Raw genomic sequence first — 27037 nt, forward strand, 5'->3', positions numbered from 1 at the left:
ATTACGTAATTAAATTATGGAGATAGAGTTTCACGCAAAACTAGTGACATTTTCAAATAAAGAAATAACAACAATGATTACCAAAATTAAAATGAACAAAACTATTTTTTTAGCATTAGCATTTGCAAATTAAATTTACTAAAACAAATGTATCAAATAAGAGATATTATCTATGCTATGGAGTTAGCACCTCTTTATAAACATTCTTTTTGAGTTAAAGTCCAACCTTCAACTTCAAATTGCAGACAATATTTTGAGAAAAATGGCACTAGTTAATATTATTTTATATTAAAATAAATTATTTATGAACGTTTACATAGTAAACCAAAATTTTATTGCTTTTACAAAATAGAAAACTACCTTTGAAACCAGCAAGAGAACCAAATTTATCCAGTTTCGACAGTTGGAGTGCGTCTATTACCTAGTTTCGTAGTTTGGAACAAATAATTGAATTGTTGTGCAAGTTGGATGTTGAAAATATAATTTACCCTTCTTTTTCGTGCATGAATTATTTACTGTGCAAAACATTTTCTATGCCTTTGTCGTATCCTTCTCAAGAGTTGGAAAAAATCTTGATAGTCGCTCTAGCTATGGTTATAGTCAGATGAGGGCATCTAGGCCCCAATTTGGTGATTGGAGTTTTAGTGATTGATGAGCACAAGTGTTGCAACTAAGTGTGTTTTGCAGCGGTAATCATGTTAGAGTTAGTCACAAGTTCCTTGGCCCAAGTGTCTGGGCCTGAAGGCTTAGATTGATGACGCGAAGGATATTTGTGAAGACTAAGTACATTATACAACGAATGTAGGCTTTATGCTTAGAGACATTTGATGTAGTGGGTAGTAGGCCTTTGCTTTTTCTTTGGGCATGGAGACATTAGCTCTGCAGCTTGCGTCTGCATTTATCATATTTTTTTCAATGGCTAGTTGTTTCTTCATCCCGTTATTGCCAACACTTATAAAGAGGATGGTGAAACATTTGGAGTGCCACCCTTGCCAAGAAGTTATAATTGAGTTCTTGCTTGGGTTTGTTTGAGTTGGAGTTCAAGAATCGTTACTCTTGGTGATTGCGATCACCTTAGATAGCCTGATAAAGGACTTGGCCATTCTTAGTTGAGTTCTCATCGAGGAGGCTCAAATTAATTAGTGTTCATGGTTTGAAATCCATCATTCTGGAGTGGGCAATGAGTATTCACGAGTCAAAGCTAAAGCTTAACCATCTTGTTCAAAAAAAAAAAGAAGAGCTTAACCAAATCTTGGCATGGGATTGTGACAACAACCAGATACCATGGAATACAAATCCGATTGTCGCTTTGCCTTCTTCTTTACTTATAGAGAATAGAGAATTCTGAAAAGATCCTACAAGATATTAGATCCTCGAAACAAATGATCACTTTTTGGCTGGAGGACTGATAACCCAAGAAAATTTCAACAATTTAATTTGCTCCAAATCGCTCCCAAAATATAAGTGGAGAGTAATTGATTTGTCACAATAAAAAAAACTCACAGACGAATTTAATTTGCTCCGAATGAATGAATCACACGGTGCCACGCCGATGCAGCTAGCTCTACTCGTGCTTAATTGGTGGGTGGTGATGGTGACATTATTTGGCGATTTTTCCTGTCCGGAAATCGGGGTTAGAAACATATATACATTCTCTAATTTCTGGAAGTACATTATATCCGATTAATTTCAGATTTGCGATACGATTTACTTTCCTTCTGAAAGCTCCCTTCTCTTCCATAAATCTCACATGATACGATCTGATGTGATGCAAAGAACTTGCATACACCCGCGCGCGGCACCATGAGGTCATTCCTGGTGCAACCTGTATCCATACTACTACTACTACTCTTCATCACAGCCATCGCTCCCGTGGTCACCGCCGGCGGCTCACCTGTCATCAACGCGACGTGTGCCGCGCTCAAGTCCCTGCAACCCTACGACTACTGCGTGGGCGTGCTCTCCGCCGACCCAGCAGCCGCCGCTGCCACAGACGTCCGGGGAGTGGCGGCAGCCGCCGTCAACATCACCGCGCAGAAGGCTGCGTCCACGTTGCTCGTCATCAACTATCTCGCCGGCGATCTCAACACCTGCCGCGGGTACTACAGCAACATGTTGCAGTCGTTGGAGAATTCCCTCGTCCACTTTCGCGATGGTCGATTCTTGAATGCGTCCCTAGGGATCGCCAATGCCACCGGAGATCCCACGGGCTGCGATTTACTGCTGTTCGAGGGGAAAACGCACAAGGATCCGATTTCCGACGAGAACTATGAGAACATGCGCTTGGTTGACCTAGCAGATGGTATCGTAGATCTATTCGCGAATAAGCGTCTATACTAGTCTAGGGGATCAAGGGTCACACAAGAGTGTGAGGAGAATCTAGATCACACTGTTTTTCCTATACAATATGGCGTGCTTGAAATGAAATGTAATACACTACATACCGAAGGAAAACCTTGATGGTCGTAAAAATCATATTGGTCTCGGTAAAGACATATACTTTCGTGATCATATGACCTGACATCGATCTATTGGGTCTGTGCTTGCGAAGCATGCCTACCGTCCTAGTTATTATTATCTTTTTGGCCGAAACCATAACCTTCTTAGGTTCATTTTTGTTCCGGAGATATTTGAGGGTGTTTGGGACTGCTCCACAAATTTCACTGTAGAGCATCTCCACAAAAAATTAGAGTTTGTGGAGTGTCTTTTTAGGTGCTTTCACAACTCCATCTTTTTTTCTCGAACTGAGTGCGTGGAGCTGAAACCGTTTGGCTAAAAAACGTAGAGCGGAGCTGAAAAACGTGGAGCAGAGCAGTCCCAAACACCGCCTAAGACCTCGTTAGGCACAGCTCCACTTCACCAATTTAGTTGTTTTTTGGGGCTTTAGTTCCATGATCAGCTCTATTAGTGAAGCTGAAGTCATTTTGGTAAAATGTTTGGCAAAACAGCTTCTTTTTTAAAAATGCTCTCACAAAACGTCATGTGGGATGAGGTGAAGCCGGAAGATGCCACTATTTTTGGCTTTTTCCGTCTTTCGCATCCAAAGCTTTGTGAGAGCATATTTTTAGGGCTTTATCGGTGAAGCCATTTTATTTTATCCCGCTTGGTAGAAAACAACTCCAAGCAGCTCCCGAAGCCGCGGAAGAAGCCCTGCCTAACAGAACCTAATAATGTTTTTTTTCTAAGTCAAAATTATTGTCGAATTTTTATCACATTCTCAATGCATGGATGGTTCTGTCCTATATGCTCTCTTCATCCTGGAATAAATTAATTCTTAGAGTTATTTGAAGTTATAAGCTTTTTATATTTATTTACACAAATTTATAGAAAAGAGTGCAAATATTTACCATAATCTCATCAATAAAATGAATCAGTACATTATTTGAAGCATAGCAGACGATATTCGCACATTCTTGAGGGACACATAGAAACCAGATCGAGTATATATAAATAATATATATACAAAAAATCCAGATATTGATCGATAAAATTCCTTTTTATTGTTTACTCTATTTTTTGTGCAATATACTCTAGTACTAGTACAGTACATATGTGAGCCATGATGTGTGCACGAGTCTATACCGATAATTTAATGACAACTTGAGCTCAAATATTACAACATCTACAAGAGTTCCTAGAACCTACTCCTAATCTTGATTTTTTTGGGCAAGATTAAAAAAATCCGCTCTCCAACAACTCCTTATCTCACTCCTAATCCTTCTGCATTTGAAAAAAAATCAATCCAACCATTAAAAAAATATATGCATGCATATTAATGGACCAATTTATAGGTAGAAGGATGTGTGAAAGAATAAACACTAAAGACAGGGTTTTCAATGCAAAATTTACAAAGAGAGAGAAAGTGTAAAGGTGGACAGGGTGATTTGGAAATAGTCACACTTATTAATCGACCAATCTGCAAGTAAAAGGATGTGAGGAAGAATAAACAGTAAAGATAAGGTTCTCAATGCAAATATATAAGAGAGAAACAAAGTATAAAAATGGTAGATTGATTTGGAAATAGTTTGGAATTGATGATGCAAAATTGTGATATTTAGAAAATGGATAAAAGAACCCAGTAAATATGCTCCTAACTCTTTTTAGCCACTTGAAAAACTAATTGATTTATCGACTATTTTTTATAACTATTAGAAATGCTCTTACAAACTCAATTAGGTGGTTGTGAAAGAAATAGTCTATCTATTACAAATTGTTATTTGTAAGTCGTTCTGGCTTTTCTACGTACATACTCCTCCCTCTATCCCACAAAGAGTGTGTTATTCTCACTTTCTGAGAAATCAAAATTTGAAACTTTAACCAAATATAAATAAGAAAATGTATGGTTTTTTTATATCTCGTCAAAAGTCCCAAACATTTTTTATCTAATATTATAAAATGACTTAAAATTTAAATCTAGGTATCAATATTTTTTTATGAATGTGAGTGAATAGTTATCTCATTAAAAAAACTAAATGTGACCACACTTAATTTTACTATTCTTAACTTGAGACTCAAATCAGGCTCCACATAGTTCTCACAAAACGTCTTAAGAGAAAAGAAAATTTCAAAAAATTATCACAATATTAAAAAAAAAGTTTGGCCTTTAATTTAGTATAAACTCTAATCATGAACGCTAACAATAGTCGTTTGATCTATTTTGTTTCATAAAAATTACACATATGAAAATATATAAAATAACCATAAAAATTGAGATAATTCAGATGTTCAAATATTTGTTTTAAGTTATGAGGTTTTTAAATTCAATTTTATGATTTTTTAAAGATCCTGGATTTTTTGGACCTCGGAGGTTGACATAGTATATACCAAATTTGTATCTCTAAGCGTGATCTACTATTTGTAGTTGCAACATTTCTTGAGACTGTTTAAATGTGCAAAAATTTAAATTAACAAATTTTATTTTTTTTTAAAAAAAACATCAAATTATCACTAATGTTGATAATGGTCTATGTTAAAGCTATACCTCTATACAGGATCTACTTAGAAGTTAGAAGTTTTTTAGGCCTTGTTTAGTTCGCAAAATTTTTTGTTTTTTGGGTACTGTAGTATTTCGTTTTTATTTGACAAACATTGTCCAATCACGGAGTAACTAGGCTCAAAAGATTCATCTCACAAATTACAGGTAAACTGTGCAGTTAGTTTTTATTTTTGTTTATATTTAATGCTCAATGCATTCGACCAAAGATTCGATGTGACGGGGAATCTTGAAAATTTTTGCGAACTAAACAAGGCCTTAATTTAAGAATCATTTATGTGGCAGCCAAATCGAGATTTTCCCATTAGGAAGGGCATTGATCAGATATATTTATATCCTATTTTGTAAGCGTATCATCATTTATCTTCTTTCCTTCTCAAGGCTCCTTTCTCTTGCATAAATCTCACGGGAGGGCGATCTGCTCTTCGCAAACAACATGGCCTACTACATCAAGAGCTCAGCAATGGTGCCCGTACTACTCCTCGCCGTATTAGCCATCGCCCCAGTGCTGGCCATCGCGACCACATCTGCCATAAACGCGACGTGTACCGCGCTCGACGCCCAGCATTACGACCACCCCTACGCGTACTGCGTGGGCGTGCTCTCCGGCGACTCGGCGGCCGCCGCCGCGACGGACGAGCGTGGGGTCGCCGCAGCCGCGATCAACATAGCAGCGCATAAAGCGGCGGCGACCGTGAGCGTCGTCACCTACCTCGTCGACGAGCTTAGCCTTTGCAGCAAATACTACGGCCGCATGGTGGAGTCGCTGACCGCCGTCCTGGCGGACTTCCACGCCGGACGATTCGACGATGCGGCGCTTGCGAAAGCGCGAAGTGCCTCTGAGGTGCCCAACGACTGCGACGTCATCCTGTTGCAGGGCAGCGCCAAGAAGAACCCGTTTTCTCAGGAGAACATCGACAACGGCAGGTTGTCAGGCCTAGCCCGTGACATCACTGCTCTTGTTGCGAACAAAGGCCCGTCGTCGTAGGGAAATGTTTTAGACTGAGGAGATGCAGGCTTGCAGGACATTTCTTGCTAGAGTGCTTCAAATGTATACATCCGATGCGCCATGCTTGCATGACGTTTCTTCTAAGAGATAAAATTATGCTGCCTGTTTTGATTTGCTTTCGTACTGATTGTCTCTTGCTGCTTCCTTTCGCAATTCGTCCATGCGCGATGGTTATGTACGACTTGTGTCGACGCGAGTAAGGAGGCCAAACTCGGGTCACTCATCCCTAACCCTAATGTATACGTACATCGAAAAGACCCCAAGTTACAAATTTATTTATTCAGCTACGTAAGTTATACTATCGCAGTAGTCTTATGTAATCCCAATTCCCAGTCACCCAAACAACCCCGAGAGAGAGAGAGAGAGAGAGAGAGAGAGAGAGAGAGCAAAATAAGCGTTTGCTGCTCTCCCCGCATCAAAGCTCTGTTTTGTTTACACAACCAGACGACCTTGGTTTGCCATAATAGGGAAAAAAAGGCCGAGCTCCAACAACTGTACAAATGACCATGTAGGTCAATTCTCTCTTTGTTGTAAGAAAAACACACACTACAGCTCTATGAGGCTAGAGGCTACCTCTTTTTTTAACCCTTCCTGGATCTGGATGTTTGTGCTGCGTCCCACCTGATCTGATGATACTACATCACACTGCAAACTAGCCATATACAGCAATCAAACTCTGTATTTCATCTGCCGATCCTTAGGTCTGCAAAAATGTAAACAGCATGTCCCCTTTTCTATTGTAGTCGTCTGTCCTTTTCGAAAAATTGTAGTCGTCTGTGAATGAAGAAAAAGGAGGAGAGGAGCCTTTGTCCTACTGTAACGATTTGAAGCATAGAAGACGAACCTTAGTCCTATTGTATGTTGGCGCAGAGCCAATCCATCCCCTCATGGAGGCCTTCTCCTGAGATCGCACAACAACTTTGAATGTGCCTGCAGAAGCAGAAGCAGAAGCAATTTGGATGATCAAGTCTTACTGAAACTAGAGAGACAGAAACCTCATGTGGGCACAAACCATCGTCTACGGTTGCAAAGCAGTGACTGAAGCCCCAACTTGTCTGCTATCTCTGCTGCGCTCATGGCGTTCGGAAGGTCTTGCTTGGTTGCAAACAAAAGCAGCGCGGGATCCCTGAACTTGTCCTGACATTAGTTCAATTCGGATTCAGAACCAAACCATACGAGTCCTATAGGGCCTAGGCTAGGCCTAGCTACTGAGTTGGCTACTGAAACCTGGTGTTATGCAGTAGTATCTGGCTACCTACCTACCTCGTTCAGAATCATGTTTAGCAGATCTTTGGCTTGATGAAACCACTCCTGGTCGCTGCTGTCGACGACGAATATCACGCCCTGGGCGGCATAGAGGTAGTGCCTTAGCAAGAGCCGTAGGAGCTGCAAACCAAAATGACAAGTCATCAGAGTTCCACAGTATGCATACGGAATGCCGATTCAGGAAGGTACCTCGCCTTGACTACCACCCACGTCCCAAACACTGAAGCTGATGCCATTGTATTCAAGCGTCTCGGTGTTGAACCCTACACAATAGCATATATTTTTTTTGTTGTTGAAACAACAACTTGGCTTGAGCTGGTTAGACAGTAGTAGCAATTATCATGCGTGTTTACCTATCGTTGGTCCGGTGGTGACGACGTGGCCGTGCTTGAGCTTGTGCAGGATGGCTGTCTTGCCAGCGCAGGCGAGGCCTAGTAGCACGATCCGCGCCTCCTGCTTCCACCCAAGAAGCCTCCCCATCGCCAAACCCATGCTGGATCAGCTCAGCTCAGCAGCGGATGGAGAAGGAAGCAGGAAGATGATTGGAATTGTGGCAGCAAACAGGAGCTGGCTCGAGAATCTTATATACAGATACAGTACTCCTAGACTAGAGAATGGACAGGGGAAGTGGTTCTCTGGTCAAGTCTCAGCCTGCCAGCTGCCAGCTAGCTACTTCAGTCCTAAGCGAACCACTTAAGTTGACCACTGACGTTCTTCGTTATCCTCGTCATGTGCTTGAGCAGCGAGAAAAGTCGTCGCCAAATCCTCTAGGAGTGTGTGTGTGTGTGGAGCGAGACTGCGGAGTGGTGGCCTGTGGCTGTGGGTTAGTGCCATGGTGGGCTTTTTTTTCCTCACAGGAGCCCAAACTTCGGCCCATCCATCACTAGCCACGGCGCTGTTTCCCAGCCCACGAGCACTAGTTCCGCCACGTCTCCAGAGTTTTTTTCCCTGTCGCTCGCATCGGCGAACGGCGGCGTTCTACTTCTACACCGCGGCTCGAGCCGCCGTGCTCCTGCGGTCCTGCCAGACTTGACCACCAGACACTAGCCCGGAGGTCCCTCAGGCACTACGGCGCTGATCATCGAGCCGCCTTCTCCCATCACGCGTTCGACGTTGAATCGAACCATCTCCGCTTCGAGGGCGACTTGCCGTCGCCGGCTGCCGGCGTGCGTCTCTGCCGCGTCTGCTCTTCACGGATCCGTATATGGTTCTTGGTACGCAAAAACGCTTCTCTCTATAAAATGCCTTAATTTATGTGCGATATTTTCAAATGCAAACTTTCAGGAACCCCGTTAGTTTTGTGACTTTTAACCAATCTTATAATATTGATTGACGCCTTGACGGCTTTATATATACAAGAAGCACCATTGTTTATCTATACCTAAGAAGCATAATTTGATTCATCATGGGATGTATATTTTTTAGATTTATAGGGACTAAACCCCAGTCCTAGCCTAACCAAGACCAAAGACAGTTTACATCATTCAGCTCTGCACCACCGCTCAAATTTCAGTCCTCCTAGCCGATCTCCCAGCATACTCAGAACAATCATCATGGAATATGTTTTCACACTAACATATTTGGTGTCATAAATATTGATTTGTTTTTTATATAAATTGGTCAAACTTATGATGTTTTGACTTACGACAAAACTATAATTGCATTTATACACATGAGAGAAAGTAAGGACATGATTGATAGCCGCACTGGCATGGCAAAGCTTGCCTTGCCAGCAGAGGTCGAGTCAATTTGGGTTGTTAGTGCTAGTAAAGACAGTAATGCCTAAATCTGGACTACATAGGTCTCGAGAAAATCTTGCTCGGCATCTAAATGGGGTAACATGCTATAGCTATCTTAGCTGGGCAAGGCAATACAATGCCCAGCTAAGAAGTCAAGCACGCTCCTATAGACGATACTCTATATTCATCTTATCCCAGAGAAGTCTATGGCATCTCTTAATTTTAATCTTGTATGCATAAATATTATGTAACACAAAGCTTGGCTAAAACTTGATACACAATTTGCACTGTATCCTTAATTTGTGGCTCGGTAATTCTGACTCATTCTAATTGGATCGTTCATTGTGTCCTATACTTAGTGTAGTGTTTGTTTGGCCACACCTTGATTTTTTTATTTTATTTTTTTGCAAACATGGATTTATATTTTGATTAGGGAAAAGTCAAACTATATTCTAAGTGATTACTGAGATATTGATTATTCAGCAACTGATAACATATTCTAAGAGAAATTAAAGGTCAAGGCCTGTTTGGAACGTGTGAATTTTTTCAGAATCCTACATTTTTCCATGTGAAATTGAACTGGTTCCTGTAAAATTTCTATACTATTCCTCTGAAATTCCTACATTCGAAATGAACACTCAATCAATTTTGTATGAAATATTTTTCTAATATGTTTATCTTCCTAGACGATTTCTATTACTGGTCAAAATATTCTGCTCATTGTGTTTTCATCTAATGGTTGGTTGGTAGTCTACTCCTATACTTGTTCTCTTGACAAATTTGTTTGGATTTGGTTGGCCATGGTTTGCCTCCATCCGGCCGTGGCTCCCCTTTGCCAAACTTTAAGACAGACAGATTTACTGGTGGTGGCCAGCCAATTTAACATGTCCAAACAAGTGCCAGCTGGTAATGGTGATGTTTTTTTTGGACGTCATGCATATCTGCAAGGATTCTGCACGGAAGCATTTAGCTCTTTCAATTGTGTGGTTGCCACTGGGTAATGTAGATTCCTATTACTTGTATTATGTCATTGGGCAGAAAAAAATATCTCGAATATCTTAATCTAAAAAATGATGTGGATGTGTTATTAGAAACCCATGGCTACTAATTCTGAAGTAAATTTAAGTTTATGGAGGGTGTGACATACTACAACACCGGGGGACATCAAAAGTTCAGTGTTAAATATGCTAATGTGGTAGATTAGATGGAACCAGGGTGAAAACAATCTGCCAAAGCATTGTTTATGCAAGTGCTTTCATCAATTTCAGAAGCTATGTCCAAAGTTAGCTAGCTTGTGCATGCAGTGTGAACATGATTAGCATAAACGCCAAAAACACTAGCCTGCATTCGCTCAGGATATACTAAAATATAATTCAGATCGTCTACAGACATGAGAAAGTATAGGAGGACTTAAGAATCATGTTTGTCGTATTGTCTCTAGGATTAACTTGTCCAAACTTGGCCATTTGCTCATTGTCTTGTTATATATTGACTGGCAGAGTGTCAGGTGTGACTTACTTTGCACTTCTTAGTCTTTGCATTTTGATGTGTGCTATTGTCTTAGAGAATACTCCTAGATCGTAAGGTTCTGCACTTGAAGTATCCAACCTTAATAAGTCTCTAATGGAGGTAATGTGAAGTAGTTTGGAAAATGGTCACAGATGAACTTACTGTCTTTAAAAAAGATCAGCCTCAGTTGCTATCTGTCAGCCGGTACCGAGGACCATCCATCACTGTCCACTTTGCTTTTAGCATCTTTCTACTCACCCAACATAAGCATGTAACAAACCCACCATGTCTGCCTCTGTAGCAATTCTCTCCCTTCTTTTTACCTGCCAAATGTTTCTCCCTTCGGTGCTTCCTTTTGGTAATTTTCCTTTTTCATTCACCTTCTCTTTGGTGGAGTCATCACTCATCAAAGAACTGAATTCCACTTCCATTTGGTGCCAATCTTTAAGCAGTTGTCTGTCATCTATTGGTTTTTTAGATCCTAGAGGGCATTTGTAGGGTGGCTCACTATAAGGGAGAAGATGATGCCAATCTTGTTTTCTGGCTGGTTTTGTGTAAGCCCCTGAAACCAATGGGCTTTGCTTGCAGCTTTTCTCATCTGTCTTATATTTCCTGCTTTATACCACTGGCGAACCTTCTGCTCTTCTTCCGGTTTTTCTTAACGCGATTCGCTCTTCTTCATCTCTTTATGTTTCTTGGATTGGTTGTCATCTACCAATACTGATGGATCAGATGGTGACTTGATGCAGCCTGCTTCTGCCACTTAAGATAAACGGAGTCAGAGAGCAATTATCACAATCACCTTATTATATGCTGCCTGCCATGACGAAGTTTCCAGTTGATGGATGAACTTAATTAACATAAGTCTGAACCTTTTCATGATTGATTGGGTAGAGTTCAAGAAAAATTAGGAATAATAGAAGTTAAATTCACAAATTAAGTGATGCTTTAAGCAGTTTGGGACTAACTTTTCAAGAAACAATTTTATCATTGATTCCGAAATTGTATTCTAAGCATACATGTGCATTAATTGTTGGACCTGTGCCATATGTCTTTTCTACTACATAGCATGCTTGTGACCAAATAATTTTGATCTTAACACTTATATACAACATTATATACAACTTTTTTGCGATGCTTACCTGTGAACTCTTTTTTTTTTTTGAAAGAACTGGCAGGAGCTCTGCCTTTCATTATAGGTAGGAGCAAGAGTTTATATACAAGCAGTCCTCATAAGGAGGAAAAAAACAGACTAAAAGAGGCACAAATAAAGGGGCAACACTCTAGCCGATTATCCTTAGGGCCCTCCTTCTTTGATCAATGTCCTCCTTGATTCTTGTCGCCACCTCTCTTGCTGATTCAAACGCATTGTTGAAGATAGCGAAGTCTTTTGTACCTTATGATCAAGCAAGGAATCCTGTAGCCATACTTGTCCGTTCAAAACCTCCAGTTCCAGCCTTCAACTCTACTGTTTTTTACATGCATGAGACATGGTTGCTTTGGAAGAGAACCTGTTAAGCCATGTGCGTTGTGCCTGCATCAAACTAATGGGTTAGGTTCAGTCTCAGGTATCTAGATTATGCTGAAGCAACTGATGTGCTCCTTCTCTCCTCATGGCAGTATGCTGATTGGATTAGATTTGATCTTGGCCTATTCAGCACGAGAAGTTGGGTTTTAAAACGTTTGTCTTGCTGGCACCATCTGGAGCCCTTTCATGAACCAGCATGAGTGGACAACCCTGATGGGTAGCCCACATGCACAAAAGAGGGGAAATTAACCTTTTTTTTCATGTGGAGAAAATCTGAATAGGATGCTCAACTTACTGTTTTATCAACATTGATTGAGGAAAAAGAACTGTTTTTATTTCTTTAGTATACTAGTAAAGGTAAGATGAGCATTGCTTTAGTGAAGATATGCTTTAGTATATTTATAGCCTGACATGTGGGGTAAGATGCTGCTGGGGTTTCAAATATAGTTAGGTTGCCACCTTATTGAAAGCAAGATAATAAGCAGTAACAGATGTTGTACACCTGGTGAAAGAGGATCTGAAAACACAGTAAACAATAATAGGCTTGCCCATTTCATGCGTCTGCCATCAAGTGGGGGTGGAGAAGGCTGTCCTGCCTTCATGTGGTTCGGCAAGTCCAAATCAATATTCCTGTCTACAATGGTGACCCTTTCTATCTTCCCCTTTTTCCCTTCTCTTTTCCTCTCCAGTAGCCTAGTGTCCCTATTCATGTTTTTGGATGGGAATCAATCGGTGAGTGAGTGCTGGGCTCGATCCTGGCTCCCATTAGGACGGGCATCAAAAGACAGTGCAATGGTGCTGTGGACTAGATGGGCAAGCACACAGAGCACAGAGGGAGGGAGGCGGAGTGACAGGACCAGGACCGACGACCTGTTGGAAGGGCATGCCAGGGGGCACACGTTAGTTGACAATAATATCGGGCCATCGCAATTTAGGTATCTGACCGGGCACTCTTCACCAGAACGAAGTAATGGTTGCGCTCAGCTGCTGCAGCTGCGTGCTGATGCTGGGGTGGGCAGTAGAAACAAATCTGAGGGGTCAGGCCATGCAGCCATGCATGCACCGCATCATGGGGCAGGAAGGACTTGCCCTTGTGATATGGAGCTGCGTCTGCATAGGGAAAGGACCAATGGCACATGCCGCTGCAGATCAGCAGCTACCGATCTTGAACCTTTGCTTGCTTTGCCTCTACTAGTGTCTGTTGCTTGCTTTGCGTAGGAGTATTAGGCTGCTGCTGCCTGCTGAAGCATTTCTGATGATAGCCCCGGGAACAGCTCTCCACTGATAGCACTTGTACTAGCAGTAGAGAGAAACTGCTTCAATTCTCAGGATCTTTTTCTTTTTCAACAAGAATAAAGTGACGGATGGATACGTTTCGTGCATCATTCATATATATAGGATAATAACCATCTTGTTTGAAAGTTGGAACCATTCTAGGGTTACTTATTATTACTAGCCTGTTGCAATGGCATCCACTGAATGATTTTTTTGGTTTTATAGGCTGTGGCGGTATGGAATCATGACCTTGGATCCCGCAGGAGGTATAGCTGTGCTGTGACAACCCACACCCAGCTTTGGTTCAGTCTTCAGTGTGCAGTGCGTATGTAGTATGATGTTTGGCACACAGCCACAGTGGCACATACACGCACACACTCCCATTCCTTGAAGATGGCACACGTCCAAGAGGAGTCAGGCAGGCACACTGTGGCCTGTGGTGACTGCCTGACTGGTGAGAGAGGAGGGAAGGAGAGGAAGCAGCAGCAGCTAGGTTGGCAAGACAGACATGGGGAGCTGTTGAGACTTGAGACCAGAGCGGAGAGGTGGTGGTGTGACCTTGGGCTTGCTATGCTCACATGAGAAAGATCAGAAGGGGTGCAATAATATAAAGGCAGTGCATGTGATGGCGATTGGCGAGATTGGTGCTCCCTGCTCCTCCAGGAAACACTCCTCGTCAGTCTCCCCCCGGCATCAGTTACCATAATTAAAGGCCGAAACACCTAGCTGTACGTGAGCCTATGGTGTTTATCCAATCAAGAAGGCAAGCAGCATGATAGTATGAAAGAGATTAGTAGCTATGGGGCAAAAAAATAAAGGAAGAGTGGATGCGAATGAATGAATGAATGGGATGGAAGGCAGGAAAAGGATGGAAAAGAATGGAGACAAGGATGGCAATGTGAGCAACAGCAGAGTAGGTGGCTAAAGAACGAAGGAGGCATGGCGATGGCATGGAGAAGTGTGAGCTTGGGGCCAAAGGAAAGGGGCGCGCTGGGCCGCTGGCTGGCTCTGACAGCACCCATATGCTGCTTTGGTTTGAGCACTGCATTTAGTGGAGAAAGACACAACAGACACCGGTGCGCGTACGTCGGGGCGACGGCCATGATTCGTGAGAACTGTGAAAGCGCATTATTAGCACTAAGCATGAGCCTGATTGTACAGTTTGGCAGCCTTGTGCTAGTGCCCTGTTATCTACTGTTGCTTACTAGAATCTGTCGTCAGAAATTGAAAGCCTCTGGAGTATGGTACTGAACTGCTGCTGAAAGCGTCACGTAGACCGCCCAGGTAGATGCTTCAAGGTGCTTTCATATCTTACTTAACCACTGTTGGGGTACAACTGTCATGGTATATATAACCACTGTTGGGGGTCATGACAGTTGCAGAGTGTATGCATTTCTGCAATTACCCATTATTGTATTTGCAGGCGCGAGTGTATCCGATTCGGATCCTCCCTCGTTTGATATTTCCCCTGTAGAATTCGCATGCCAATGCCAGCATCAATAATGTTCAGTTGGGTGGAGTGGAGTGGTCTCTGAACTGAAAGCAGGAAGACTGCATGACAGGGGCCGGCCTTTGGCACCAGCTGCCCTGCCTCTGCCTGCCAATTTGAATGGGCATATCATATACAATCCAGTTGCTGTTGCACCGTCCGCTCATCGGCATCGGCATCGGCATCGCACCTCCCCCTTGTGTGTTTCCTGCACTGCACCAAGGTCGCCGAGCCGTTGCTCCCCCCACTCACTCGATCGCTTTTGTTCAGATCTCTTTGGTCTCTTCTTTCCTTAAAGCATGGGAGAAAATAAATACCCGCTGCTAAGCCTGCCGAGAGCATGAGGTGGTGGGGTTTGGCGTGCCATGGGAATTCGGTTCTCCACACCACACCACACCACTGGTAGCTCCTTTGCTTGCTTGCTTGCCTGCCCAGTTGCCCTCTCTCTGACCAATCTTGCTTACCATGGACTACTAGCCAGCATCTCTTTCTCCGGTTTGGTTTGGTTTGGGTTGGCTTTCATGCCATCTTTCTGGTATTCAAGGATGTCACATGAAGCTTGCATGCCCATCCGAGCCGTGTGCCGTGCCGTGTTACGGTCCCCCACGGAGAACCGTGTTAATGGCGCCTTTGGATCTTTTGGATGGCGATGGGGGCATTCTCATGTCCTTTGCGAATTGATGATTGCATGCATGCATGCGGTGGTGAAACCGCAGCGGTAATGCATGGTAACTAGCAGTAATGGTGTTGGTATTAATTTTGTGCTTGTGCATCTGAACCCGGTCGGTTCGTGATGAAGCCAACAGCAGCAGTATGCCAGCAGTATGTACAAAAATGGGGGGCACTGTGTTTGTCACGTCTGCTAGCTAGTAGCTAGCTGCATTATTTGATATATATGTACCGTACATACATAAGGTCGTGTGTGTGCGTCGGCCATGATTGCAGCATTCTCGCCATTATGTATGTAGAATAAAAATCTTTCGGCTAGTGTTTGTGTCATCCATCATACGATACGACTGGCCGGACCGGACCGGCGCTAGCTAGCTGCTTGCGTTTTTCGTTGAGTGGTTTGCCATCAGCTTCTCTCAGCGGAAATATTCACAAAAGTGCCGTGTCTTATTGAGGCTGACAACCACCTCCAGTTGAGGCATCCAACTCATTTCTGAATTCCCAACCCAACCCAACCCAACCCCATGGTTGATTTGATTAAGTGGGAGGGCAGATGCAATAAGCAATTCAGCTGCAGCCTGACACAGACTGTCTTTCTATATTTCATTTCTTATTTCTTACATACAGATGCTGAGATGTATATGCATATATACTAGTAGATGATATGAGATGAGATGAGAAGCTAGGTAGCCGGCCGGCATCTCAAAAAGTCCCATCAGCTGCACGCTAGCTAGGCCATCTTTTGTGAGCTCAAAGCTCCATGCAGGACAGTTGACAGTAGTGGCGGGCGGACGACTCCATTTACAAAGGCGGCAAGGCTGGATGGATTCTGGAATCCCTAGCTACGATCGATTACAAAGCATGGAGCCACGAGCTCTAGACTTGCGATGCGAGGAAAAAAAAACAAGAGCTAGCTAGCCAGCAACGTCGTCTCCGCTATCTGCAGGCGAACGGGTAGCACAAGGCCGCGCCTCACGGCAGCACATGCATGCATGGCCGAGGAGCCAGCCGGCCTGCACGTGTTTTGGACCGTCCTGATCGATCCTGACCATCGGAACCAAAAACAAACAAACAAACAAACAAGTAACCGAGAAGCTGTTAGCCGATCTAGCCTGGATTAACACGCATCTCATCTGATGCACTGCATGCAGCAAGGCTTAATTGTTGACTGACTGACTTGTCGTTGCTAGGGAGAGGAGGTGCATGCAAGCATAATCAAAATTTTCAACTTTTTCTAGTGATATGGGCTTCTTCTAGTGTTCTAGCATTCAAAATTTAGTATAAACTTTTTCTAATAAATATCTTCTGATGAGGATTTCTTAGTGCTGTGAATAGTAATAGTGTTTTATTACTAATTAAAAACACTAGGAGAACTCCACTCATTTAGTAGTGACGTGATCCATTTGTGCATGTATACCTGGCACTTGCAGAGATCGAGATCGATCGTAAGAGATCATTCATCAGGAAGGCCACCATCACTAGTAGGATAATTATTCATCATGTCCATCCATGACAATCTGCTGACTTGTCCGGTTTGCATTGTCATGTGTGAGCGTGACAATGGAAGCACACCAGCAAAAGCACAAAGCATGCATACATATGGCACCAGCCGTGCATATGTGCATGAGGTTTCCTGCAATGTGATTCTTAAGCACTCGTTCAACAAAGCCATAATAATGCACGGTGAGTCTTTTCGTCTTTTTTTTTCGCGGGTCAATTATGTACCAGTAGTACGTGCTTGGAAATGGATAAGTTCCGCGCTTAAAATAAGTACAGACATGATTATTTTTTGGGGAAGAGCTAGCTAGCCACTCTGGATAGAGAATTTGTTGAGTTTCTTTTCAGAATTAAAAGCACTGTATATATATATAAATTTTGTGAGAGAGCGAAAATGACATCAGTGTTACTCTCGCCCACAAAACCGGCCGTATTTAGACGTTAGGGCACTCACAATGCAGACTCTATCATAGAGTCTAAAGTTATTTATTACTTCGAACAATGTGGACTTGGAGTCTAAATAAGACTTGGAGTCTTATTTTTTCTACCTCTTTCTTCAATAAATACAGTGCCACATCAGCAAAATACCATAAATAATATGTGATTAATTGTCTTGGACTCTGTGATAGAGTCTTGCATTGGGAGTGCCCTTAGGGCACTCACAATGCAGACTCTATCATAGAGTCTAAAGCTATTTATTACCTCGAACAATGTGGACTTGGAGTCTAAATAAGACTTGGAGTCTTATTTTTTCTACCTCTTTCTTCAATAAATATGCTGCCACATCAGCAAAATACCATAAATAGTATGTAGTTAAGTGTCTTGGACTCTGTGATAGAGTCTTGCATTGTGAGTGCCCTTAGGGACCCCAGAAATCTTTATGCAAATATCGCGCATGATTGCATCGTATTGTACGCATTCATCCTCTTCCCTGGATATATATAGCTAGCGACCGAAATAGCTAGACAGCGCAAACCACTCGCTAACTAATTCCATTCATTCATCACACGGCCCTGCTGCTTTGAACCTGACAAAGAAATTAAATACAATTCCAAGCTGCTAGCTAGCTGACATCATATTCATGATATATAAGCACCTGTTGTTTTCTCAGCGATTGACCCTATAATTTTGGTCAGATTATATTCCCAAACGGTTCTATCAAGGGGCCGGGGAGATGATGTCCACACATGTACACCCGCCGTTTAGAAATGGTTATGTTACCTGACCTCTCTTCACGTCAGCTGTGGAAGAGATAGAGGTTGTTGCCATTTTCTCCAGTGCAGCCAGCAGCATGTAGAATATGCATGGAGGTAGCTGGTGTCATGTATTGGCAGCAGGTATACACGCAGTCGTCGTAAGTGTATGCGCAGATAATTAAACTAACATAACCGCGTGTTTCAGCTTCATTATTATTCAGCATCCCAATGTCAAAGCTAGCAGCACGCAGCAAGTAGTAGTGCGGCGTCGATCGCGAATCGTCAAACAAGAGGTGCTTCGCGAGTCTGCCAAGTTTTCTGTCTGTCAGCTGTCTGTATATAGTGGCGTGGCGTCGATTATTGCCGCCATCTCTCCTCGTGAGTGAAAGCGGCTTTGATTTGCGGCCATTTGTGCCGCCGGTCGTCTCGGTCCACAGGACGGTTAATCGCCGCCTGCTAGCTTCCGCCTGTGTTTTACACCATGCATGCACGGCATCCGCCCATGTATGCCGGTCTCGATCTGTACAAACGCTAGCTATCCGGCGACTTTATTGGAACCGTACGGCAACGGAGCATATCTGCATATGTACTGAGGTCAGTCTCAATGGGGTTTCATTAGAGTTTCATGCACATTAAATATGCTGATGTGGCGCTATATTAATGAAGAGAGATGATAAGAGTTTCATGAGAGTAGAGAGAGTTTCATCCCCATGAAACTCCTATGCACTGTTTCCAAAATATTGATATGTTGGAAACTGTGTCATAAAACTCCCATTAAAAATGACCTAACATGGCATGAAGTTTCGGTGAGAGAAAGAAAGAAATGTAGCAGTAAAGCTTAGTGAACTAACGAAGGGCGCACAAAATCTCTTAGCTGAATCCGGGCGACGTCGAGATCGGTCGAGACAGCAGACCTGGACGACGGCTGTTGTACACGTACGCCTGCTCGTTGCTGTCAAAGCTTATGTATAGACAAACAGGGCTAAAAACTTAGCTTGGTATGCGTCTAGCTCGTCGCGTCACCTGTGGCAGCTAGCTGGTGGTGGGCGCCGATGGACGGACGGACGACGCCGGCTGGCCGGTGGCCGCCGACGTGCTGCGTCTCTGCCTTACAGTCAGAGGCATCGAATGAAACACACACACACACACACACGATTCCGTCCGGCCGCATTTCGGTGCTGCTCCGACGTGCAAAGGCGGCATACGAGGCTCAGCCAAAAGAAAGGAAAAAACCCTTGTCAAAAAAAAAAGAAAGGGAAAAAGGAAGAGACACCAAAGATTGGCGCGAAGCTAGCTAGCAGTCCACTCTCGCAACGCAAAGACGCAAAAAAAAAGACGTAGTACGCCCTCCGATTTCGGCCACCCGTTTTGATTTCGTCGCCGTCCTTTCGCGTCTTGGCTCGTATAAAGTCGGTCGATCGCTTGAATGAAATGCATGGCAAAAGAAGTCGCCCGGTATGCCGTGTGTGGATGAAGTGGTGGAGGAGTCGGCAGGAAAAGCGAGCTGCCCTGCCCCCACCCCCTTCCGGCCTTCCTTCCCCGAGGAAATTAAAAACAGAGGAATTGAACACGTACCGCTACCGCCGGGAGGAGGAGGAGGAGGAGGAGGAGGAGGAGGAGTTCACACGCAAGGCGGCACAAGTACTACACAGTTGCAGAAACACAAGCCCAAACGCATGCTAGCTGCTTCCGTTGAGAAAAAGAAGAAAATCATGCGTGCGTCGTCGTCCTTTATTTGTACACACATGTACATGTTGGTGATAAGGATAGCTGCGACGAACTGTATGCGCGCGATGGGTGAATTTGGACGTTCCCTTGAGCTTATCTGCTGTAGTCTTTCGTAGTTATTTTTCATAATAAATTAGCAGATGACGTGTCTGTGCTGGAGACGGTATACATGCTATGTAGTATGTGTGTCTGTGGCATGAAACATGGTGATAACAAGACTGGTAAATCATTATGCAAGCATGAATGCATGCATGAGCTTATGACAGCGAGACTTATAAAATAAAATAAAAGATTTGATGCACAGAGGAACAAAAAACACTGTTGGTTTCTAGATCGCACCAGACCACCAGTTGTATATCGATCAGTAGAGGTCATATGCATGAGCTGCGCATGTATGTGTACTCCTGGTTATGGTCCAACAAGCGTATGGAGAGAGGCCAGGGACGACGGGGCGATCATATATTACTCGATTCTGAAGGACGTACAGGTAGGCTGTTTCGGCGCTGGTCCAGCTTCAAAATGTCAAGACGGGCGGGGAGTTCGTTGTCGCATTTGACGGTGACCACACGGCTGATGCGAACCGGAACAGCGCGCAGGGCCATCATGTTTGTCCGGGTGGGAAATGGGAATGGGTCTGCACATGCGTCCGTCCACGGACTATGATTCGGCCTAATATATGTGACTTGAGCTCAAGTGTTCGTATCGTATGCGCCGCGCCCCCAGCCAGACCATGCTTGTTTTTACAGGCATTCTGTAGCATGCAACACGTGGCGCCACCGCGGCCGGTAGTGGTACGTGTATCGGTGTATGAGATGTACGTGGTGCAGCTTGTTATCTGGTCATTTGGCGTAACGGTGCCGTATGTATATTTTGTTACAGCGTCTCCAGTAGTAATCTCTTAATCAGGTCCCAGATGCTAAATGGATGATCCTTTTCTTCTACGAGCCGAGCATCTCCAACAACTCTTTAAATCAACTTGGTATTCTTATAAATCTAGTAAAAATACAAAAAAACTCTCTCCAACAACTCCCTAAATCAACTTGGTATTTATTCCAACTGCGTATCCAGGGGTGTCGTGCGCGTAAATTTCCGCACTTCCTATCACGTGTGTATCGCCTGCGCCCCACTCACCCTCGCCCGGCTCGTAGGACCTCGCTGGGGACGTCGCGGTCGGCTCGCCGCGCCGCCGCACGGGCAGGAGCACGGACGCAGGAGCGCGGGAGCTCGCCGCGGTCGGCTGGGGACGTCGCCCGGTAAAACATCGTCGTGGTCGCCTCGCTGGGACATCGCGGTCGCCTCGCCCTCGCCCCGTTCGCCGGACGCAGGAGCGCGGGAGCTCACCGCCCTGCCGCACGGGGGCAAGCAGGAGCCCGCCGCCGCCCCGCACACCGGCTTCGATCCGGTCTTGAGAATAGAGACCCCTCGCGTAAATTGATTACTCTTGTTGGGTTATCTTGCAAAGTGCCATGACTCATTGAAGTCACAGATCCTGCCTCTGTTAATTATGAGAAAGTTCGAGGCCCCTTCTGAAAAGTGCCTGTCCTTATCTGAATTTTGGATGCAGCAATGACAGGCGGGTCTCATTTGTCATCCTCTATTTTTACCAAGTGAGAATAGCAACCTGTTGGAGAGATGTCTTTTTTTACTTGCCAAATAAAATAGCAATTTGTTAAAACTCAAGACTTATAGCAAGTGATTTTTACCAAGTTGTTAGAGATGCTCTACAAAACTCTGGCAAAAGTCCCTAATTATTAGTAGATCCATTTTGTTATGACACATGACATGTGGAACTTATACGTACTCGTCCATCAAAGTTTTTTTTTTTTGACTAAGGCTTTGTTTAGATCTAAAAAGTTTTTGGATTTTGACACCGTAACATTTTCATTTTTATTTAACAAACATTGTTCAATTATGGAGTAACTAGACTTAAAAGATTCGCCTCACGATTTAGAGGCAAACTGTGCGATTAGTTTTTGTTTTCATCTATATTTAATGCTCCATGCATGTGCTACAAGATTCGATGTGATAGAAAATCTGGAAAATTTTTTAGTTTTTGGGGTGAACTAAACAAGGCCTAAGTAATGAATACCGACCGTTCCTAAATATAAGAGCAGAGCCATGTAGGCCTCCAAACACCATATGACAACAAGTAGGGCATGCTGATTTAGGGTGTGTTTAGATCCAAAATCTTTTTAGATTTTGATACCGTAGTATTTTTGTTTATATTTGGCACACAGTGTGCAATCATGGACTACCTAGGCTCAAAAGATTCATCTCGTGATTTTACAAACAAATTGTGCAAATAGTTATTCTTTTTATCTATATTTAATGTTTCATGTATGTGCCACAAGATTCGATGTGATAGGAAATCTTTTTAGAATTTTAAAGGAATCTAAACATGCCCTTAGGGTTGGTTTGGTAGGTTTCCAGCTCTGAAAACATAGTTTTAGAGTAGGTGCTCCACCATGGAGCAGCTCTACGATAGAGCCGAGCTCTCACTAAATCATTTGGTGGAGCTCCAACTCTTAGATGGACTCGCATGCAATTACTAAACACATGAATCGAGGACTGAAATGAGAAAACACATCTTCTTGCTCCAGCCCCAAGAACACCAATGGGAGATACCATGACCGCTGCTGGCAAGCAAAGTGGCGAAGGTAAGGTTTTTGCAAGAGGATTGGAAGAGGAAGGGGGTAGAGGAGGTGGAGGAGGGCCGGATCTTCTCATCCCAGCGGCTCGCTACCCACTAGCATGATGAATGAGGAGTGGTGTCATGGTGTGTGAGACGGCGACTACACTCGACGCGGAGAAGAGGGGTTACGGGGAATAGAGGTGGTGCAACCTTTTGCGTTGGGTGAAAGGAAAAAGAAAGTGGATTAATACACATGGATATATAATCGGTGGCGTTGGTGGATAATTTCCAACAGCTCCACGAAGAGTTCTAAAAACTAGTGTTTTTTAGACCATCCCTTGAGGTGCTCCACGGATTTAGTGGATCTAGGAGCTAGATCCAAGTTTTTGGCGGTTCTTGTGTTCATAGAGCTAGGGCATTTGACTAGAAAGGTTAGGATCAAAGATCACACTTTTTTAGGATTTGAAACTGCATGGAGCTTTGCCAAACACCCCTTTAACGCTGGTATATAGATCTGACATGTTGAGTTCAATAACTAAACTTGTACCATCACTGTCTCATACTTTTCAGCCCATCGTACGTTATTTGAGTATGCACGCCAAACACAGAAATCAGCCCCGTAGTTAGTTCCTAGACGATAGGTGGACGGATCAAACAGAATGTTTCACACCAGAAATAAACTCAACCACAAGCGAGCGAACTGAATCGACGAAGACGCCATGCATGACATGCTGACAGCAACGACCACTAGCACCAGTCCACCACGGCGCGAACAAGGGGAAGAATCGGTAAGAATCGCAGGCGATTACGTTACGTCCAACAACGCAAGGGCGATCGATCGGGACTCGAGAGGGCGCGCGGGACCCAAGCGGTTTGAAAAGGGAGGAGAGGATGATCACATGCCACGCCCATCATCCACTGGGAAAATATACTGTGTTGTGATGCCACCAAGGGACCGGGCCGGGAGAAGAGCGCAGCGCGGGCACGCACGGCACGGCATGGCATCGGCATCGGCATCCGCCTCCCATCCGCCACTAGAGTTCTCGATCCGATTCATTCCTCCCGGCAGACCGGGCGGGCCGCGGCATCACGCACCACCACCTCCGATCCGATCCCCCCCCCCCCCCCCCCCCCCATTTCCTCCTCCACTCCACCTCGCTCTCGCGCCTTTCCTTCGCCCGCACTTAATGTGTGCTGGGGTTGGAGACGGACGCACGAAGCTGCCGTGCCTTGCATCATGCATGCGATCGAATTGCGAACGAACCTGTCCCTCATCTCCCTCTCAGTTATCACCACCCACCCCCACCCCCCGCGCCGGGCCGTCCGTCCGTCACCGCCGACGCGAAACTGCCCGCCTGCCTCCGGCGTGTGTCGTCGCGCGTTTTAACCAACCAACCGTGCGTGCGTGCCGGATTTGACCGGCCGTTCACGAGTGGAGCCGGCCTGTGGCCTAATACTAAATAGTCGTCAACAAAACTCAGGAATGAATTGATGAACGAAGAAACATGCACATGCCTGCCTGCTTCGTCGTCGTCGTCTCCGCATGCATGTGTGTACGCAACGGCTAACTGGCTACCAGCTAGCTGAGAGAAATACTACGCGCATCGCAACGCTGCAGCCCTTTGTCCTATCTGGATACATAGTGCGTTGCTGTTTGGTGTGATTGACAATCCAAACACACATTGGATTTGACCAGCTGGGCGGACAGCATGCGTTTAATTTCCGGTCGATCGAGAGTACTCTACCTGACAGCTCGCGTGGCCACGGCCGGATGCACGCATACATACGTGTTATTAGGTCACGGATTAGCTAGCATCGTCACAAGGAGGGACGGACTATTTTTAGTCTAGATGGTCTACTCTCTAATTTGCCAAACGGTCGCAGTCTCCACCACTCTCCAGCAAAGAGATGGTAAATAAAGCAGCTGCAAGCTAGTAGAGGCTAACCCAATGCCAGCACCCAACAAAGATACAGTATTTGCCTTTTTGTCACCACTGATCGATGGTGATTACTTTACATTCCCACCTCACCTCCAGATGGCTGTAATAGAAGTAAAACCTAGAATCAATCACGATCACGTGGAAATGCATCGTCGAGGAGACGAGACGGAAAGATGCATGAAACAAAAGCATGCCAAATAAATGAGCGAGAAAGGGCAAAATAATTGACATGGCCGGATCGGAGGTTGTTTGCAAGGAAGGTAGATGCAGCGCTGCATCAGCTGACAGCCACCTTGGGAACAAAGATGGCCAGCATTTGATTCTTTCTAGCTAGCCACCCGGCTCTCTTTTGCATCTTCGATCTCAAGAAATATTCTGGGCCGGGGCGCAAGGATTGATATAGATATTTCATTCTCTTTTTTTTTCTGCCTACTAGCTTTATATATATCCCCACACTTCTTGCTTCAATCGCCATGCTCCTAGTAGCTAGCTAAAAGGGGGGAGAGAGGGAGAGGCTTGTTCTAGTTGTCCTAATGATGTTTACCAAATCCCAATCAACTCACAACTAGAACGTACTGGTCAATAAACTCTGCCTGCATCTAGCTTTGGGTCCTACGCACGCCGATGCTTGCTAGTACTTGGCAGTTAAGCTATATATGCATGTAGTATGTGCTGTTGCGTTGCTGCAGGCTAGGAACAACCAACTGGAAAGCAACAATAATTTTCTATCAAATATAGTAGTAGTGTGTAAGCATGTACGCATCCTTGTTTGTTGCATTGTTACTTCCAATTCCCAATTCAAACACGACGTGCTACTGACAACTCTCTCTCCCCCCAATTCATCATTTTGAACCAAAAAAATCATCATTTTTCATTCAAGGGGTTCCAAAAACCCAAACCAAAGAATTTTGGCAACCACTCGGTAGTAGGAGTAGGTCGGATGCCTTAATCTCCTTCGGATTCCTCAGCGGCTCAGCCTTCAAAAAAACAACATTGTATTTTTTCCACAAGACAATGAAAGTGTTGAAAACGAAAGGGTGTTCAAACAAGTGCTTGCAATAAAAACCAAACACAGCTCTAGAACAAGACACCGCTTTTAATTTATTTCTTCTTTTTTCACAAGGAAAACAAATCTCTTCGTCTTATCAACAACATGCGCATGAAAATGAAGCAAGACTTAAAAATTGTCACTCCACGTTTACACACGTAGCTTATTTGCCAAAGAGAAGCAACGACGCGACATGTTGCTTGGTTCGCTTACCACCACCATTTGATTGAAACACTTGATAGCTCGATCGTGGGAAGGCGCCAGAGAAAATTAAGTGATTGGAAAATTCTAGCATAGAGTGCGAGTTTGAATTTGTCACTTGACTTTGATGTTTCTTTGATCAATGTCAAAGGGATAAATGTGCAATCCCCTTTTGCATTTTTGCACATCATTGCGTATATAACCTTTAAGATATGCATGGTATGAGATTTAGTGGCGAAGTTAGAGCAATTTAGAGGGTGGTACATTTTTCTTGTAGATGTAAAAATATAAGCAACGACCATGATGGAAATTTGATTTTAGTAATGATTCACAGGCTATAACGTAGCTTCGCCACTGATGAGATGCCAATGTCACGTACTCCCTCAGTATATTGATAGTGTTCGGTATAAGGAATGATTTCTAGTCATTCCATTTTTTTCATCAACTCATTCCCTACAAACTAATTATTAGTATTAGTAATTGGAATGGAGTTATTTAGTCAAATTTGAGATGTGGACTCATGATACACCATGTCATTTAGGATGGAGCGATTCCTCACATGTAGTACCAAACACCCTATAATAGATAAAGATAATTATCATTTTTGTATTAAATAAGTTCGGTTGACTACTATTTTTATTAGAAGTCATTTTTCTTAAGTATTGAAGGTTTGAAAATAATACATGTGGATTTATATACAAAAGGTTTTCTCGTGTATATATTAGCATAATAACTTTTGCTCCGTAAAGTTAGTAATCAAAATAATATTTTAGAGATACGTCGTCGATCTCCTTTATTTGCGACTGGGACTGAGTAACTGTACTTATTTTAGTCGATGACGCAAATACATACTACTCCTACATGATATTCCAATATAAACCTTTGCCGCTAAGGCGTTGTCGTATAGGCAGTGATCTGACCAAATCAGCCATTTCTTTCAGATTTGATTCACCTAAAATGATCGCCCCAAATTGTAACCCCCAACCCCCACCCCACTGCAAACAACACACTACAAGCCCCAAATAAGATGGCACTAAATGGCAATGGCTTAAATTAGATGACGCAAACATTTATGGCCGATATCTTTAGCTGGCCACAACAAATACGTACGGTACGTTTGCTTGACAGGGGGCGTTCTACCGCCCTCCTTTATTCCGGCAGCCCAGCTAATTTTTGAAAGGTTAACGGCTAAGCTAGTAGCACTAGTAGCTGTGTCAAGGAAGGCTCTTCTCCTCTCCTTGCGTTCCTCCAACGCCCCCCCTGACTTTTCCAAACGCCTCCGCCATCATTATTGCGTAGCGAAACCCGGCCAATCGAT

General features: G+C 44.0%; 3 protein-coding genes across 7 annotated transcripts; 2 read left to right on the top strand and 1 right to left on the bottom strand.

The window, feature by feature from the left end:
- Positions 1804 to 2340, top strand: LOC8078385 (putative invertase inhibitor). Its single transcript, XM_002452686.1, has one exon. It carries the CDS (start codon positions 1804 to 1806, stop codon positions 2338 to 2340), a length of 537 nt encoding a protein of 178 aa, XP_002452731.1.
- Positions 5430 to 5981, top strand: LOC8078386. Its single transcript, XM_002452687.1, has one exon. The coding sequence runs from the start codon at positions 5430 to 5432 to the stop codon at positions 5979 to 5981; it is 552 nt and encodes a 183-aa protein (XP_002452732.1).
- On the bottom strand, positions 6200 to 7823 carry LOC8078387 (ADP-ribosylation factor 1). Of its 5 annotated transcripts, none has more exons than XM_021458720.1 (6): positions 7622 to 7823; positions 7458 to 7531; positions 7266 to 7388; positions 7015 to 7139; positions 6847 to 6932; positions 6200 to 6647 (listed from the first exon to the last, which is right to left on the bottom strand). In XM_021458720.1, the coding sequence occupies exons 1-5, from the start codon at positions 7758 to 7760 to the stop codon at positions 6854 to 6856; spliced, it is 540 nt and encodes a 179-aa protein (XP_021314395.1). In that variant the 5' UTR covers positions 7761 to 7823; the 3' UTR covers positions 6200 to 6647; positions 6847 to 6853. The 5 variants fall into 5 exon arrangements, with proteins under 5 accessions (XP_021314395.1, XP_021314394.1, XP_021314393.1 ...); XM_021458719.1 differs by having other exon boundaries at positions 6200 to 6705; XM_021458718.1 differs by having other exon boundaries at positions 6200 to 6654; positions 7622 to 7811.

This window comes from Sorghum bicolor, chromosome 4, assembly GCF_000003195.3.
Source record: "Sorghum bicolor cultivar BTx623 chromosome 4, Sorghum_bicolor_NCBIv3, whole genome shotgun sequence".
Classification (NCBI taxonomy): domain Eukaryota; kingdom Viridiplantae; phylum Streptophyta; class Magnoliopsida; order Poales; family Poaceae; genus Sorghum; species Sorghum bicolor.

Bases quoted from the DNA above. Each gene is read 5' to 3' on its own strand.
- LOC8078385 (XM_002452686.1), top strand. From the start codon at position 1,804: ATGAGGTCATTCCTGGTGCAACCTGTATCCATACTACTACTACTACTC.
- LOC8078386 (XM_002452687.1), top strand. From the start codon at position 5,430: ATGGCCTACTACATCAAGAGCTCAGCAATGGTGCCCGTACTACTCCTC.
- LOC8078387 (XM_021458720.1), bottom strand. From the start codon at position 7,760: ATGGGTTTGGCGATGGGGAGGCTTCTTGGGTGGAAGCAGGAGGCGCGG. The intron at 7,532-7,621 runs GTAAACACGCAT...GCTATTGTGTAG, and splicing joins CACCACCGGACCAACGATAG to GGTTCAACACCGAGACGCTT. The intron at 7,140-7,265 runs GTAGGTAGGTAG...AACTAATGTCAG, and splicing joins TAAACATGATTCTGAACGAG to GACAAGTTCAGGGATCCCGC.